The 17,397-nt window shown below is 44.4% G+C and overlaps 1 protein-coding gene across 8 annotated transcripts in view; it reads left to right on the top strand.

The window, feature by feature from the left end:
- The window catches only part of LOC120715363 (dedicator of cytokinesis protein 3), a 249,886-nt gene extending 232,705 nt beyond the window's left edge, over positions 1 to 17,181 (top strand). For 5 of the 8 annotated variants that reach the window (XM_040002307.1, XM_040002309.1, XM_040002305.1 and 2 more), the window contains 16 exons: positions 1,802 to 1,888; positions 1,991 to 2,095; positions 2,554 to 2,695; positions 2,833 to 2,999; positions 3,595 to 3,681; positions 3,814 to 3,993; positions 4,401 to 4,484; positions 5,259 to 5,375; positions 5,706 to 5,836; positions 6,967 to 7,111; positions 7,314 to 7,395; positions 7,491 to 7,609; positions 7,954 to 8,041; positions 8,142 to 8,261; positions 9,732 to 9,817; positions 10,487 to 17,181. In XM_040002307.1, the coding sequence (XP_039858241.1) occupies positions 1,802 to 1,888; positions 1,991 to 2,095; positions 2,554 to 2,695; positions 2,833 to 2,999; positions 3,595 to 3,681; positions 3,814 to 3,993; positions 4,401 to 4,484; positions 5,259 to 5,375; positions 5,706 to 5,836; positions 6,967 to 7,111; positions 7,314 to 7,395; positions 7,491 to 7,609; positions 7,954 to 8,041; positions 8,142 to 8,261; positions 9,732 to 9,817; positions 10,487 to 11,188 (2,442 nt within the window). In that variant the 3' untranslated portion in view covers positions 11,189 to 17,181. Of the gene's footprint in view, positions 1 to 1,801; positions 1,889 to 1,990; positions 2,096 to 2,553; positions 2,696 to 2,832; positions 3,000 to 3,594; positions 3,682 to 3,813; positions 3,994 to 4,400; positions 4,485 to 5,258; positions 5,376 to 5,705; positions 6,867 to 6,966; positions 7,112 to 7,313; positions 7,396 to 7,490; positions 7,610 to 7,953; positions 8,042 to 8,141; positions 8,262 to 9,731; positions 9,818 to 10,486 lie in introns of those variants that run through there. The other 3 variants (XM_040002306.1, XM_040002310.1, XM_040002312.1) reach the window with 3 other exon arrangements.
- The last annotated feature ends 216 nt before the right edge of the window (positions 17,182 to 17,397 follow it).

Below are 17,397 nucleotides of genomic sequence, written 5' to 3'. Positions count from 1 at the left end.
AGAGGTCACGAGCTGCTTCATTAATGGTGTATGTATGTATATATGCAGCATTTCTGTAGTCTTACTGATGGCTTACAGCTTAACATGAGTTTTAAAAGGTGATTTATAAATATGTCATTTTAATTATCATTTTATTGACTAATGAAATATTTTTTTAACAAAAGAGAAATGAAGCTGAGCTCAGCTCCATCTGTTCTCTGCCACCCACAGTAGGCCTCACTCTCATCCTAATGTGCAGTCTGCTGTAAAGTCTCACTCGGACATATCTGCTGTTTCCACCTGTGCAACCCCCACATTGTCCACTAGAGGGCTCTTTGGGCCATCCTCCAAAAAGTTTTATACACGTTTTTATAAAGTAACTGTAATAAACCGTTTCAAACGTGAGTCGACTGAGTGTTCAGTTTAATTGAATTTATTCATAAAGCACCAAAACCCAGCAACAGCAGCCTCTGTGAGCTTTTTTTCTTCTCTAATTGAAATTCAGTCATCTTCTATCAGTCCTACATGTGCATGTGAAGTTGTCAGTTAGGTTGCTTGTATTGCATCCTCTTCCTCTACGAGACATCATCACCTATTTTATCCACAGATTTGTTTTAACCACCTTCACCTCTCGCCCGGAGCTCCTGATTCTCTGTATTAAACTTTTATATTAGGAGCTGCACCTTCACACTATGTTACACTTTCTTGTAACATATGAAAAGAATTCTGCGAATGAACTGTCTACAGCTAAGCTTACATGAGCAGTGAACTAAAATCATGCATCTGATTTGCACATTAAACGACTTCCTTAAAATTTCCCCACACAGACTGTTTACAGTTTGCTAGCTCACGGCTCTTGGAGAAGCTCGCGGCTCTCCAACGGGAGATTGAGAGACCAGTGTCGGACTGTTAGAACAGCTTTGAAATTCTTATGAGCTGTTCGCACTAAATTAAAAAGCACCATCACTTCATGCGGATACCTGGCGTCAGCTGTGGTCTCGAGGCTGGAGCTGAACAACAACACCCTGATAACGACTGTTTAGTCTGTTCTTCCCATTCCATGCAAGGCCACCTGGGTTGGCTGGAAGACTGTTTACTTAGCCTGGCAGGGCGAAGGACACTGTCTCAGCTGAACTATGGACACACACACACACACACACACACACAGACATATACACACATGCAGACATACATTCATCACCCTCCAAACGCCTTCGACGCTTATTCCCCGCCGATGCTGACGCTGGATCAAGGAGACCAGCGCACAGGCTGCAGGCCTGGCTGTGCTGCCTACACTGGCTGTCTCTCACCCTTTACCCGCCCCTGTTGTTCGTCATGTGTTTCTTTGGTGTATTAAGAGTTTTTTCATGTGCTATGTGCACATTTTTTTCTCCTTATCTTTCCTCATGTGGTGCATTTTCCATTGTTTCCTCCATTGTTTCCATTGTTTCCATTGTTTCCATTTTCCTCTCTGACCTGTCTTCCCCATGTGATGTTTGTGTAATGTATGTATGGTCGGAGGGTAAGATGGCGCCGCCATTGCGTGCAATAGGTCGGCAGCCTTATGAAATTTCCCCTTGTGGGACTAATAAAGGTATGTTCTCTTATCTAACACCGGGGTGCCAGTCTTGGTTTTACAAGGTGCCAGCAGCAACTACTTTCATATTAGACACTTGCTGCGTCTTCTCTGTTAAGCACGGGGTCAGTATGTAAAGTGTTATCTGGTAACCAATCAGCTCGCTGCAGTTAAAGGCAGTTTGTTGTTGTGGTTTTGCTTCAAACATCAGCGCCTCCATGGTTTTGTGTGTTTGTGTGTCCTCAGTGTTGGGAGTACGGCATTCCTCTGTGCAGGGAGCTGGCCTTCCAGTACGAATCCCTGTATGACTATCAAAGTCTCAGCTGGATACGGGTGAGCCCCAACAACACTCACATCAAGAATCTTTTAGATCTTTAATAAGGAAATATTAATTATTCGATCTCACAATCTTCCCCCCGCGACCTTTACCTGCAGAAAATGGAGGCGGCCTATTACGACAACATCATGGAGCAGCAGCGCCTGGAGCCCGAGTTCTTCAGGGTCGGCTTCTACGGCAGGAAGTTCCCTTTCTTCCTCAGAGTGAGTGATGTCACTGTGCAGCATTTACACATGCACGTTAACTTTATTTGAAGTTGAGTAATTAGAAAAGAAAATGAAAGCTTTAATGGTTTCACTTCTCACAGAAGAAGACGTACGCCGTCCAGGAAAAAAGCTTTTTAAAACCTTATTTTGGGGCAAAGTGAACAAACTCTCTGAGGATATTTCGATGGCTGCAGGGTGGATGGACTTGTTTCTAGAAGGACTTTGGTCAAGCTAATAATTGAGCTGCCACATCTGAATTCAATGACCCAGTAAACAGCTGTTATGAAGCGAGAAGTAAACATGTTCACGGCTGCTGTAGAGCATTTTGGGATCCAGCCTCAAGTGGTCATTACAGGAACTGCAGGTTTTCTTACTTAAGACGTGGCTTCAAGATTTCTGCTTTAAAAAATGAACATCTTAATCTTTTCTGTTCGTTTTTGATTCGTTCCCTCTAGAACAAAGAGTTTGTCTGCCGTGGTCATGACTACGAAAGGTTAGAAGCCTTCCAGCAAAGGATGCTGGGAGAATTCCCGCAAGCCATTGCAATGCAGCACCCCAATCAACCAGACGAGGCCATCCTGCAGTGTGATGCACAGTGTATCCTTCAGCAGCAGAGCTGATGTTCATCCAAAGACTGCTCGATTTAAACATTAATCCACGCCTGACGTCCATGGAAGCGTTTTGTTTGCTGTGTTATCGGCTCTCAGTTATATCTTTGACCTCCCTCCTCTCAGACCTCCAGATCTACGCAGTAACGCCAGTGCCGGACAGCGTGACCGTGCTTCAGATGGACCGAGTACCGGACCGCATTAAGAGCTTCTATCGAGTGAACAACGTCCGCCGCTTCCGTTACGACCGGCCCTTCCACAAAGGCCCCAAAGATCGAGACAATGAGTTCAAAGTGAGACAGGAAGTGCTTTTTCCTCTTATTCTTTTATTAGATACTCAATGAATCAGCTCAACACACTTACTTACTACAACCCAGCTGAACCTGCCTTTGTTTATATTCTCATGAATGACACGATTTACAGCATTTATATCCAGTGACTCATTACAAAAACCTTTTTTACCTGGTTTATCCAAGTTTTACATTTCTTTAAGTTCCTTCCTGTGAAATTTATCTGACATCTTCCTCGTCTGTCTTTGCTTTCTGTCATTTCCGTCCCTGACAGTAGAGACATCGTTTCTCCTTCAACCTTCCTCGTGATTCAGCAGCTTACAGCATCAAACACTCTGTCAGTCTCTCACATCGTTGTGGAGGGTTTTTATCCAACCTTTTTTACAGCGTTGCTTCAGTTCATTAAGATCTGCCTGGTTTTTTCTGAAGCTCTCTGAAAATCCAGCCAGCATGGCTCATTTTGGGTGAAGTTTAGATGATTAATAAACCGGATTCTCAACATTAATTAGATATTTCAGGAGATTTCGATGGCTGTTGATGTTACATCAAACCTCCTGAAGTCTGGACTGTTTGTCTCCCTGCTTGTCGTGTTTTTCAGAGTCTGTGGATAGAAAGGACGACTCTGATCCTCACCCACCCTCTGCCCGGGATTTCCCGCTGGTTTGAGGTGGAGAAGAGAGAGCTGGTGAGCACATGAAAGAGATCTGTAAAGATAAACAGGATCCATAAACTCACAACAATCTGTTATGATATATTCTACGAAGTAATCTGAGCGTCTCTCACTTTGGCTCCTCGTCGCTCTGCGTCTCTCTCTCAGGTGGAGGTGAGCCCGTTAGAAAACGCCATCTCTGTGGTGGAGAATAAGAACCAGGAGCTGCGCACTTTGATCAGCCAGTATCAACACAAGCAGCTGCACGGCAACATCAACCTGCTCAGCATGACGCTGAACGGGGTCATCGACGCTGCTGTTAACGGAGGCATCGCCAGATACCAAGAGGTCAGACAGACAGGGAATTTCATGTCATCGGCCCGCGTGAGGCTGAGTCACAGCAGTAAAATCTTACAGCGCATCACAGTGGGCAGTTTTATAGACAGGTGAAGGAGGGGCCACAATATGATTAAACCACTGTTATTTTATCCACTCATAAAACACAAACGGTCCAGAATGCACTAACCTCAGTGATATGTTAGAGTTTCCTTTTATAAACAAAAGTACAGAACATGTATTTTATTACAAAGCACAGCAGTTTGTCATCCGTGCGCATAATCTCTGAATCTGTGCGAATAAAATATGTATAAAATGGACTAAAAATGTTCATTTCTATAAGGTTTGGTGTTTTGGGGTGATGTAATGCCACAGTACTGCTCCATAAATTTGACTTTGCTTTTTTCCTTCGTTTGCAGGCTTTCTTTGATAAGGAGTACATCACGAGCCACCCTGAAGACACTGAGAAGATCACACAGCTTAAAGACCTGATGCAGGAGCAGGTGAGGTGTCGTTTGCTGACGTTCCTGCAGAGCTTTAATAACACAGCTCTGCCTTTTTGTCCTGAGATGCCAAGTAGACTAAGTTGGCTCCATATACTCAAATTAAAGCTCTATATGTGCTTCCACTGAAGCACATATAGAGCTGTAAGTGTGTTCAGATAGAACCATGTGGAGAATTTGACCTTTAGCGTGAGACAAATGTCACGATGGCCGGATTGAAGAAAAACCTCAGAATCCTGTAATAGAATCTATAGTTTTTGTTTTCATATATCTGCAAATTATCTGTATATGGATACAAAACAAGAAAGAAATGAGTGATTAGCCCCGTGGCCATTAATAGTCACTGGGCTGTCAGGCTGTGATGTGCCGCTCTTTTTCAAAACGAACATTCACATGTCGTTAATATTTTTGGCAACCCTACTTGAATCTTTGATTATATCAAGTTTCATCAATGCTGCAAAAATTGGGAAGAAGTTTAGCAAAATGCTCCATAATTCCTGGGGGGCTAATACTTTCAGCCCCAGCTGCTGATAGGAGGAGATGCCCCCTAACCTCGCCCCCTCTCCCATGTCAGATTATTTCGATCCAGTAGAAAAACATTTGTTGACATGAAGCAGGCAAAAGTAAAGCAGGTGAAACACGTGCATTAAGTTTTCCAAAGGAAGGATTTGTCTGTAGACCAACGTGAGCAACAACCTGGTCTTCATTCTTGCTCATACTAACAGGGTTCTTCATCTCATCCGCTGATGTTTTTAAAAACTGGTTTTCACACAGGTTCACATCCTGGGAGTCGGTCTGGCTGTGCACGAGAAGCTGGTGCACCCAGAAATGCGTCCCCTGCACAAGAAGCTGATAGATCAGTTCCAGATGATGAGGAGCAGCCTCTGTCATGTGAGCGCACAAAATAATATAATCTTACAACCTCAGGAGGTACAAATACATACGCGGAGCTGTTGTTAGATGTAGCTCATGAACCAAAATGAACGAGTGTAGAAGAAGATTCATTACGGTGTAAACATGCTGGAAGGATGGATGGATTAGTTTCTTCTTCAAAGAGCATGTTAGTGTGCACCAAGCTTAGAGACTACGTCACTGCAAAGAATCTCTTTGAACATTTCAGCTCTGTTCATAGTTTAGTTTTCCAGGCATTATTTGACCGTTCCAACCAGTGATTCTTCTGTCTGTGTGGACACCCGAGGGCAGTGTGAATATTCAGAGCAGTGCTTCTATGTGTCTCTGCAGGGTCTGCCTGGTTTAGACAAGTCCGGTTCAGGGCCCAACACACCCAGAGGAATCCTGGCCACTCACGGCCCCATGAGCCCCGAGAGCTTCAAACTGATGCACCGACACAGGTCAGCAACACCAGAGACTTTTTTAAAGTGCCCGTTAGACTCTCCTGCTTTAATCTTATTCAGCTACACCCTGATACACTCCTCAGTCTGCACCACCATGTCATCAAAACCTCATTCAGGGTCTCTAAACATGTTGAAAAGGTTTTAAAAAATCCTCAAAGTCAGTTTCCTCTAAGTCTGCATAGAGGGTCGGGTCAAAGGGGCACGGATCAAGAGAGACAAAGCAGCCTCCACCCTTCCCTCTAAAGCTGCCACTGCCCTTCTAAATACAGGAAAGAAAGGATATCAAATCATATTCACCGAGTTTAGCTCCACTCCTCGGATTGGGCCTGCCGGCCAGACCAGGCAAAGCTCCGGTTCTGGGCTTAGGACGAGTGGTGGCCTCAGAGGAGCCTCACTGGAATAAGAGATCACCGACGGGTGGTTTGGGAGCGCTTCATGCCCCCATAAAGAGGCGTGTGAGGTGGCTGGGTCGAGTGAGGCCTGGGTATCACTCCAGGTTCTGTCCTGGTTGTCTCCACGTCTTCTGCTGTGCTTCGTTGCATTTGATAGTGTTACTGTAAATATATAAAGCAGAAAAGAATCCATTTAATCCTCGTTAATTACTTTCATCTTATTCTTAATTGAAACTGTTAAATGTGGTGAACACGGCAGAAACCATCCTTCACAGTCAGCACACGTCTTCTCACTGGCTTCACCTCCATCTGTGGTTCACCTGCTGTGTCTCATTAATGATCTTTGAGAAGTTCCTCGCAGCATCTCTGCTGTCCTCTGCTCACATCGCACTTTCTGAAAGTCTGCCATTTTCTCTTTCTCTCCTTCATCCTTCACCGACACCACCGTGATCGTGCTTCCTGCATCGTGCTTCCTGCATCGTGCTTCCTGCATGCTCATGGCTGACCATCGCTCTCATTCTCACCACATCACCTCATGCATGCCGGCTGTTTGGCTTTTGCTTCTTCTTTTTTGGTTTGCTCGGCCCTTCCCCTTCCTGCCTTCCTTCCTTTCTTCCTGCCTTCCTTCCTTCCTTTTCTTCTACCTGGAATTTCCCTCTTCTCCCCCCGCCCTCTTTCTCTTTACCCTCCCTGTTTCCTCTCCTCTTTTTTCCTCCTTTCGTTCCCTCCTCCCAGTCCTGTAGCTGTTCTGACTCCTGTGCGCAACTCCTCCTCCTCTCTCTCCTCTCACAACTCCAGTGAGATGGGAAACGTTGGCAATCTGCTGATCCTGGCTGACGGCATGGTAGTGGAACACCCCGAGGACTTCTACCGCATGCAGGTCAGTGAAAAACGCGATTCGCAGAGAGGAAACGCACTTGTTGCAAGAAACAAGAAACACTCCATATATCACATATGAATACAAAACTCTGTAATATTATCATGTCCAGCTTTTTCTGCACAGCTGAGCATCACTGCTCGAGTACCTCACATTATTGTAATCTATATGTACAATTCTGCGTTTGAATTTCTTGGAACTGCAGGCGAGCCTGTCCTCCTCCAGTCTTAGCTCCACCCACTCTGCGCCTTCTCAGATGATAAACTCCGCCCCCTCAACCATCAGAGGTTAGCGGCCCATGGCAGCTTTTTAAAACTATATTTAGCTTTCTGATATTTCGTGTTTCACACATCTCTCACTTCTGTAATCTGTCCGTCTGCAGTCGGCTCTCCGTCTCTGCCTGACAAATACAGACACAACAGAGAGATGCTGATGCTGCTGCCGCCGCACAGAGAGAGGCCGAGCAGCGCGATGTACACCAACATCACAGACAATGGACAGGTAAAGCAGTGGGGGGGGGGATCCTGAACGACAGCAGTGACAGTTGTCTGATTTATTAGAAGTTGCATGTACGTCACATGCAGAGGGTAACGTGGGATTTGACAGGAGAGGAAACTGGAAGCTCTTGTTTTGTGCACAAAGATTCGTTTTCTTTGTGCTGCACTGTGATCAGCTGACCTGTGATGCTGCAGGTGCTTTTCATGGATTCAACCTACCTTCAGATATTCTTCTAAATATTTTCGAATGCAATCATGTTCAGTTCTTTACTGAGCTGAAGACGGATTAAAGTCTGATTCAGGTGATCGCTGTGGTCCTCTCTAACGAGCTCATGGTCTCCTCCTCAGCCACCAAACTTCCAGCGGGCTTTGTTCCACCAGGTGATCGGTCCATGCAAACCCTGCAGCGACCCAAACCTCTCTGTGGCTGAGAAAGGTCGGCAAACACACACACACACACACACACACGATACAGAATATTTCTGTAAAACTCATCTATTTTTCTTCTCCACCCGTCTTCACTTGCTGCCCTCCAGTCCTGACCACTCCCAGTAGTTGGAGTTTGGACAGCGGTACCAGAGAAGCCCTCCCTTTCCTTTCCTCCCACGTTGGCAGTGTCATGGCACCACCTGTTCCACCACGCAACCTGCCTCAAGGTACAAAACTACTGTGTGTGCGTGCATGTGTGTGTTTCAGTTTGTCTCTGTGTTGTGCACTGATTTCCCACCAAGCATAAATCAAACTTTGCCAGATGCTGAAGCATTAAGTCTTTTTATGTCATTCTTTTACATCTAAAACCGTCTGAAACATGAAAGGACTTCCTCTTTAGTGGATTTGAACCTTCGTACTGTGAAACAATAATCCTAAAAACAGCTGCACGAGTGCGTCAGTGAGATGCAACCCAGGGGGAACCACACATGCAGGATGATCATGACCACCAAGAGAATGTACCGTTTGTCCCCCTCACACACAGCTCACAGCTACAGACAAACACTTCAGTGTTAGACTTACAGAATTAACGTCTAATGTAAACAATGTTTACCAGATATTTACTAAACTCCACTTTTTAACCAAGTTTGGGCATGAAGCCATGCGACTGAGCGCCTTTAGCCCAGAAAGTGTCATCCGTGGACGCCTGCTGGGTTTGTTTTGTGCGAGAGCGAAGCGTTGATTCTTGTGCATCGTTGCGTGTGTCGGTTTTTGTGTGTGGGGAATCCCCACAGGTTCCCCTGCAGTGTGTTTGTGTGGGGGACGTTTTCCTGGCTGTGGAACTGAATCTGTTTTTAAGCACCGGGTCAGAAGACATGACTCAGAGCAGAATTCAGGGGAGATTCATCTCCTCTGTCATGTTCATTAGTACCTCCGTTAGATCAGCTCCGCATGATTCATGATCCCTGTGTATCTAATGGTGGGTGTCGGTGCTGCCTCTCAGTTCGTCTTCTGTCTGAAAACAGCTGTTTTAGCTTTTTTCCCCCTTTAAGCAAGCTGTGCTTTGATTGGCTGAGAAAGTATTAACAGAATAGCGCTGGGCCTCTCCTCTCCGTGACCTCTATGATCGGGGGTTCAAAGCAGCTCTGCTTTTCATTCAGGAGTATTTGTGACGACGCAGACTCGCATTAGTCCCTCACAGAAACCTTTCAAAACCACGAACACTCATTCTCGGTTTTGCAAATCGCGTTATTCAAACCTTTGAGTCCCAAGAGTGAAAGTTCAGGTACATGAAGTGTTTATGAAGCGTTTGGTGGTTCCTGTAACCTCAGAGGAGACGTCTGCAGGGCTCGAAGCACAGAGAGAAAGAAGGGAAGCGTTCTCTGAGAGCGAACTTTGGTTAATTTGATCTCGTTTTCACTGCAGACACACACAGACACACACTTTATACCACTGCAATCAAACAACTTAAATGCTATCAGAGCTGAACACCTCCCCTCCTCCACACACTCCTCCAACTTCCCCCTTTTCCTGTTTTAACCCCACCCACCTGCCTCTACTTTCTTGTTCTCCACTCTCTGACCTTCGTTCCCCCTTGCCCCTCCTCCCACCTCCTCTTCCTCCTCCTCTCTGGTCTGAAATGTGTGTGCGTGTGTGCGAGTTTCTCTCAGTCAGTCCTGCTGTGTCTCCCCCTGTAGGGCAACACCTGTCGATGCACTTTGACGCTTTCCACCACCAGGTCAGCGACCTCCCTCCAGCTCTCCCCGCGCGCTCTTTAAGAAAGGTACCCTTCTCCTCCTCTTCCTCCTCCTCCTCCTCCTCATGCCTGCTGTCTGTCTGGATGAAGTTTGTCTGTCGGTCCATTAGTGTGTGTGTGTGTGTGTGTGCACTCACAAATCAGTGCACATTACTGTCTGTGTGTTTTTCTTTGTGTTTTTGTTCTGTTAAATGAAGCATCAGTGTTCACAGCTGAGTCTGCAACACCAGCTGGAAATAACTTTACAGTTTATCCACCAACAGTTACGACAAAGACAAAATATCTTCTGTTCAGTTGAAAACCTTCGTGTCCTGTTCCTAAGCTCATCAGCAATATTTGATTTATTGACTTCATGTTTCCTTTTTCCTCTTTTTTAACAAACACTCCAGAATCCTGCTTTCTGTGTTACTTGGTATATTTATAGTTCAAAGTAAGCCTGTTAATGTGCACTGTCATAGTTTTGCTTCCACACTTCAATCAGATGTGATTCTAGTTAAAGACATTCATTGTAAATAAGTTGTGATCTTCATGTTTATGCAGGAGAAAAATCAGAATGTGATCGACCTGCTTTGTTAAATATTAACAGACATGAAATATCGACACACACATTAAACATATTTAATAAAACCACAGCTGATAATCACAGACTCTGTGTTAGTGATTGTTTGTGTGACTCTCCCTCACCTCTCTCTCCAGTCTCCCCTGCATCCTATACCTGCCTCGCCCACCAGTCCACAGTCCATCCTGGATGGCAGTAACTCCAACCTGTCAGGCAGCGCCAGCTCCGGAGTCTCCTCCCTCAGTGAGAGCAACTTTGGTGGCCCCGCCTCCTCCTCTGACCCCACCGCCAGCCGCACAGACACCCTGGAGTCCGTCCCCAGCAGCCAGGCTTGGACCACCGACCAGGAGGACCTCGACTCACCTTACCAGCCCGTCAGGTACAGCGTCTCCGAACCTGAAGTCCTGGATGGAGTCAAGCCCCCGCCCTGCCGCAGCCACTCTGCCCCGGGAGGCGTCACCCCGGCTCAGGTGGGGTCCCAAATCCAACCCCAGGCTCCGGGTTCGGCCTCCATCGGAGTTCAACAAATGCAGCAGCAGGATGTGCTGCCACACCCACAACACCCCCACTACTACCACCAACTCCACCATCACTTCCACCCACACTACATCCCCCACCACCCGCCTCTCTACCACTTCCATGAGCCTCCGGCGCTGCCCCCTAAACCCTACCTCCGAGAGGGCTGCATCCCTGAAGAGGACTCCCTGATCAGCCAGTCTGCAGCGCCTCCACCTCCTGCACCGCGGCCCATGCCACGCAAGATCTCCCAGCCCATAATCGCAGCCACCAAGGATGAGCAGGCTAAAGTGGCGTGGGAGCACGGCATCGGCGAGGAGTAGGACGCCCCCTCATGGTTTATAAGGACAGATAAGAAACTCTTCTCAAAAGAGAGAAAGAAAAGATGTGAGAGCGAGAGCCAAACTAAAAACTGGGTCATGAAGTTGAGGGTAGCTCTGATTCGCCCCCAGCTGTCCTCCAGTTACCGCTAAAGGTTTCAGTCTGCTCTCGCACACTCCAACGAGTCCTTGACCTCTGAGACGTGTTTCCTTCAACCAAACAGTCCTCACGTCACTGCATCCTGATTCTTTACTTCTTACATGTGCAGACGGGGTTGAACCTGAGAAAATGCTGCTCAGCTTTTTCACTAAATTCATGATTACACCTGAAACAGAACCCGTGATTTTACGAAGGGATTTCTAGTCAAATAAAAAAAAGCCTCGCTCTGAAGATTTAAAGGCAAACGGCACTTTAAAAACATTTTTATTTATGTACAAATGAAACCTATAGACACAGAACGGTCAGAGCAGGGATGTTATACTGAAGGATATTTAGATCAGTGATTCCTAAAGTGTGGGCCGCTGCCCCTTAGTGGGCTGTGAAGGTACTGCAGGGTGTCCTCCAGAGGCAGGGTGGCCAGATTCCATGAACCTCGATGATACAACATTTTACAACATCTGGAGTTTATTTGTGTGGGAATCTTCACATATCCTAAAAAACTATAAAAGGACAAACTGCAGGTTTGTGAAGGACTTTCCCTCCTGCCTCACTGAGCAGACGCAATAAGCACAACAAGAAGTTTCATGTTATTGTCCGTGATATATTCTTTTTACTATATTTACTTTTGCTGTCCCGATAATTGACCTGTCACTTAATGTCATGTTTTCCTTTCTGCATCACTGCAGATTAACTAAGAAAGGAAAATCATTTCCTTTGTTTTGACTTCACCCAGTTAAGTAGTCTCCCTGTATTTCAGTTTTTTTAAAGCCACTGGATAAAAGCCAGACTTTAGGAAAGTGCCTGTCCTGCAGTGAACAAAATGTGGGACACTGTCTCGATGTGGGACGAGGGGGACCAAAGGTCAGTCTCGTGTGGACTCCAGTTTAGCAGCTTTGAGTTTGGGAATCACTGATTTAGATGATTTAAAAAGATGAAAACAAAAGACCAAAATGAAAGCAAATAACTAATGATGATTATTTCTGTCACGTAAACAGCGGCTATAAAGGCATCGGGTAGAGGTACTTTTTGTAACGATGTAAATAAAACGTTCACCACCAGGGGGCAGCGTTTGAACAAAAAGGTAATACACCAAAGTACGGCCGGGACCTCATTTGACTACAGTTGACATCTTAACAGAAAACACAGATAGTTTAGGACATAAAGTCAAGCTGGTATTTATATTCTGTTAATTTCTGTTAATCTTAGTAAACAGGAAGTTACAAAAAGTACCTTTAAGTGATGCTTTATGCAAACAGAGCGACGGCTTTCGAAGATTTTCAGTCACTTTTTCCTGAAATGTTGAAGATAAACGACAGAGATGAGAAGTGTTTATATTTAAGTAAGAGAGAATGTAGATACATTTAATACAGTATAAAGAAGTATATACATATAATTTATATTCAGTCGTTATACTTTTGATTGAAGAAACGTGCAAATGGCTTTCTGAGCCGACAGTAGCCGCTACATCAGACGCGATGTGCACTTCACAACAGCTGAAGGTTTTATTGCAGCTCCTGAAAACAGGAGCGAGGGACAGTTTGCTCTGAGGGTTTTTTAAAGCTGACGATGCGTTCAGCGGAGGAACCTGTAAATATGTGCGAGGCGTCCGACTGCTGGTATTTTTAGGGATGTTAACTGAAGTAAATATACACCTTTTTTGGCATTTTTTCTATGAAAGTAATGACTGTACATTTTTTAATCAGGGTACTGTTTTGTATGCATGTTCATTCACTGAACAGAGACTGTGAGGTGAAGCACTGGAAGCACTGGAGAAATACTGTACTGTGCACTGATGTCTTTGTAGTCTAGGAAACCACTTTGAACACCAAGGATGTTGAATCAGCAGGATTTAGTAGTAGACGTGTAAAAGTACTGCAAAGGGTCATACTTTTGTATTTTAGTGTTTTGTTTTAAATATTCTTTTTACATTTAGCACTCAGATTGTGAGCAGACTGTCATCCTGATCACTTCGCCCCCTTTTTAGGTTGAACAACCGTTAGCTCACGTGGCTATTTGAAATCCTCGTTGTGCTCTGCCTGGTGTCCGATCATCTCACATTTTGCATGGTGAAGCTGATCGTTGTGTTTGAGCTTTGTCCTGTTTTGGTTCCTCCTAAAGGTGCAGAAAACTCAGAATCCTGATTCAGTGTCATATTGTGTTGGTGACGATGGCTGGTGGCTCTGTAGTTTGTAGTTTCGAACTTAAGTCCAGCTACATTTAGATAAATCCAACACAGAACTGTTCCCCTGTGAGGCTAAATAATAATAACACGATGTCTTTGCAAAGTGCTTTGACAGAAAGGTAAAGATAGAAAAATACATTTCAACAGGAAGCTGGACATCGAAGAGCGAGATGGGACGAAATAAAAGTTAAGACAAGAGAACAACGACGAAATAAATCAAATCAACATTGTCTACATAAAGGGCTGAAAGCAAAAAACGTAAGTTAGAACAATAAAATAGGGGATACAAGCATAAGTAAATATAGGCATCACATAAAAATACGTCGATGAAAAAGTGAGTCAGGTTGAGACATTTTAGATTTAAGGATTAACGACCTGAGTGCGCACTCTGCCTCGAATGGCTTTCGCTGCTTTAGAGAAGCTGAAGGTTTGTTTTCAGTGAAACGACGAGACTGTGTGTGTGAGTGCGTCTGCACGTTTAGAACCATCACAGACTTTACTTCATCCATTAAATCATTTTCAGGAGTTACTAAAGTCGACCAGTTCTGGATTTTCTGACTCTGTCACACCAGGATGGATGTGCGCAGTAAACACAACCATAGTTTTGTTTACAAAGAGCAGCCAGTCTAAAGAGACGGGCACTGAAGCAGCTTGTTTCAGACACATTGCAGTATTATTTTTAACTATGAGTCATACAAAGCTCCTCTGGTAGAGTCCAAACGTCAAAATATAGAGCTCGAAATGAGCAGAGCGGGTCCACATTAAATATTCAGCTCCTGTAATGTCAGCGAACGTGTGTGCTGCATTCACTGACCCAGTAAGCTGCATGGAACAACAGCCATCATTCAGACAGTTGTTGCACATGTGCATTTCCTGCCGCGACGCATGGCGTGAGCTGTGTGAGCAGTGATACGGGCCCGCTGCTTGAATTCTCCACCATAAACATACGAGTGAAGCAGTGATGGCTAAAGATGTTCAGTGGAAGTTTCGAGCTGGACTTTCAGTGGCGCTCTGTGTCCGGTGAGCGTTTCCAGTCTCTTTATTCCCAACTTATAAAAGTCAAAGCCATGAAACTGTCCTGTGGCTCACACAGAGGCTGCACCACAGCCCGGACAGTTTGCAGAAAACTGCTGAATTCATGAAGTCGGGTGTTTGGTGAACTGACTGATGATGTTACAGGTGAATTATGCAGCACGGCTCGAGTTACCTCCTTGAACCTGTCTGTTTTTAGATCTTTAGCTTCTCTCTTCTTCTACTTTCAGTTATAAATTTCCTTTAAAATCATTTTAGTTCATTTATTCCCTAAATGATCAACTCTTTCATCCTTGTGCGAAGAGTTCGAGTTGATTGTTGTCCTGTTGAAACTGAAACCCATATTAACACTCAGTGCAGCTGATGGTGGATTCATGTGCTGTGTGTATTCACAGCGATATTCACAGTTGTTACAGACTCGCACTGACGCCTTTGTGTTCATGCCAACAACATATGATGTTACCTCTGTTTTAAACAGCTTTGAGTGCTCTCGAAGTTTTTCTCACAGCACACCTGTTATGCTTGTTGCCTTTGCAAAACATGAAGATTGATATTAATATGTATACGTTTATACAAAGCCAGATTTAGAAATCACTTTATTGCATTTTCTTCCTGCAACCTTTACCTCCAGTTCACATAACGCACTGGAAGGTTGAATTTTTTATCACTTTTCTGTCATTCTGTGTGTTTGTTTATCTGTAAAGCTCCGTGTGCAGTCGTGCTGACCCGTTTATCTTTGATCCTTCTGAGCCTACAAAGAGCTGTGAGCAGGGATGCTGTAAATACATGACGCAGGCAGGTTAGAGAAGCTTTTCAGCAACGAGAAACTGCAACAATGAAGGTGTGCGCTGTTACGGCAGTTTGTGAGAGAGTGTGTGTTATATCAGGATCGAATTACACCAGAGGGAGAGAGAAGTCACACAACAGTTTACTAAAGAAAAGTTCACAGCAGAATTAAATGTACTTTATTTTCTCCTGATTTTTAGTTCAGTTCATCCTTTTAGAACATTTTGACATCTGCTGTCTTTTAAATATACCTGAGCTAAACTGAGAATCTGAGATCGTTGATCAGCTACTGAGAAATAAAGAAGCAGCAACAACCTATTGAAGATGTTTCATGTGGGAACTATTTTCTTCTCCCTGAACTAAACCTACTTTACATGCATATGCTGCAATCACACGTGCATAGATTTTCTTTTGCCTTTTGTGTCGTTGCTCCTTTGTGCTTGTTGTGTTACAGTTTTATTCTGGTGCTTTTGTTTCTTATCCCGGTAACAGTCGGTTTCGTCCTGTGAGTGGACACTGGGATTGGGCCTGTATATAAAGGATGGCTGTAGCTTCCACGTCTGAAAATTAAAACAAAGCTGGAAGTTGCGTTCTTTCCAGTGGCCACTAGGGGGCAACTGTTTGTCCTGCAAAAAAAGTCTGAGAAAATAACCCCCGCAGCTTGAACTATGACCTCAGTAAATATTTACCTGATGAGTCTCACTAGTGTCAGGACTTTAATTTTATCAGCTGTCGTTCTATTGGAGGCAAACAAGTGGATACACCAGGGTGTAATTGACAAGTTGCTGCTATATGAATGTGCAGCATCCTTCATATCCAACGGGGGACCTCGCTGGTGGGTACGGCATCTTTTATGTAAAGTGACGGCCTGCTTTGACCAGCTTATATTAATTATTTGCTCACTAAAGAGAGACCTGGCTGCATTTTCCTTTGGCTGGCGGATGTAGACAGTAAAAAGAAAGAAGGCAGAAATCTCTGCACCTAATATCTCCAAAACTGGGTCATTCCCACCAAAACAAAAGAGATGTGTAAACGGTTACTACGGTTACCACAGTTAAAATGACATCTTTGATTTTGCTGTGAACTCTTGCTTTAAACAAACGGTCCTGCATACTCGGTCTGCAGCGATGAAGTGTTCAGATTTCAGTGAATCAAACTCGAAGCAGGTGAAGATGAACTATGCAAATCAGAGGTTTGTTTGTAGGACGTTCAGTTCATTCTTTTGTTCTTTGGCTTGAACGTGTCGGATGGCAGGAAAATTAAAAGTAGTTTGGTGCTTTTTTTAAAAGAAATTAAGTTTTGTGTGAGACTAAAACCACTGACCCCACCCAGTCTGTGTTTCCTTTAGAAGGAGGAACGTGGAGGGAAATCCGACGGAGCTCACGGAGGAGACGCGTTGATTTCTTTGTACATAAACGAGGAGAGGGCGTATTTTCGCGGGCATGAAGGGCAAACCTCGTATACACGTAGACTGTGATCATCTCGCCTCGTGTTTTCTGATGTAAACCAGTTTTTAAACCCGGTCCACAGCGATCCAAGTTCATTCTGTCGAATTATCCCGATCACTTCAGGGCAGCTGAGGAGACGTTTATTATGATTTTGTGTATTTTGCATCAATGACAAATCTAGATAGTTCCAACGATGGCACTCCTTTGTATGACGACGCTAATAGTATTTCTTGTATATAAAAGTCTTTGTTGTGTTAGCATGGGTATAAACTGTGACGTGTATGATGGTAGATGTAAATACTCACGTTTTTCCTACTCACTAAACAAACTGCTGTGTTGTGGATTCATGATTAATGACAAACATTAAACGATAAACTTTTATTGACTCGACTGGATTCAGCCTGTCGTTATTTCACATGTTTGCTGCTATAAAGTTCAGTTTGTGTTTAATTCATGCAGTTATGATCACAGATACTCAGTTAATGACATGAATTTAGAAATTCCTCCAATAAATCTGAATCTTATTAAAAATACACTTTACGTCATTTTTAAAGTTTAATTTCACATTTCTAGGAGATGTTCAGGTTCATTTGTGCGATTTTCA

This window comes from Simochromis diagramma, unplaced genomic scaffold, assembly GCF_900408965.1.
Source record: "Simochromis diagramma unplaced genomic scaffold, fSimDia1.1 OVJJ01000438.1, whole genome shotgun sequence".
Taxonomy (NCBI): domain Eukaryota; kingdom Metazoa; phylum Chordata; class Actinopteri; order Cichliformes; family Cichlidae; genus Simochromis; species Simochromis diagramma.
This window is presented reverse-complemented; position numbering and strand designations above follow the sequence as displayed.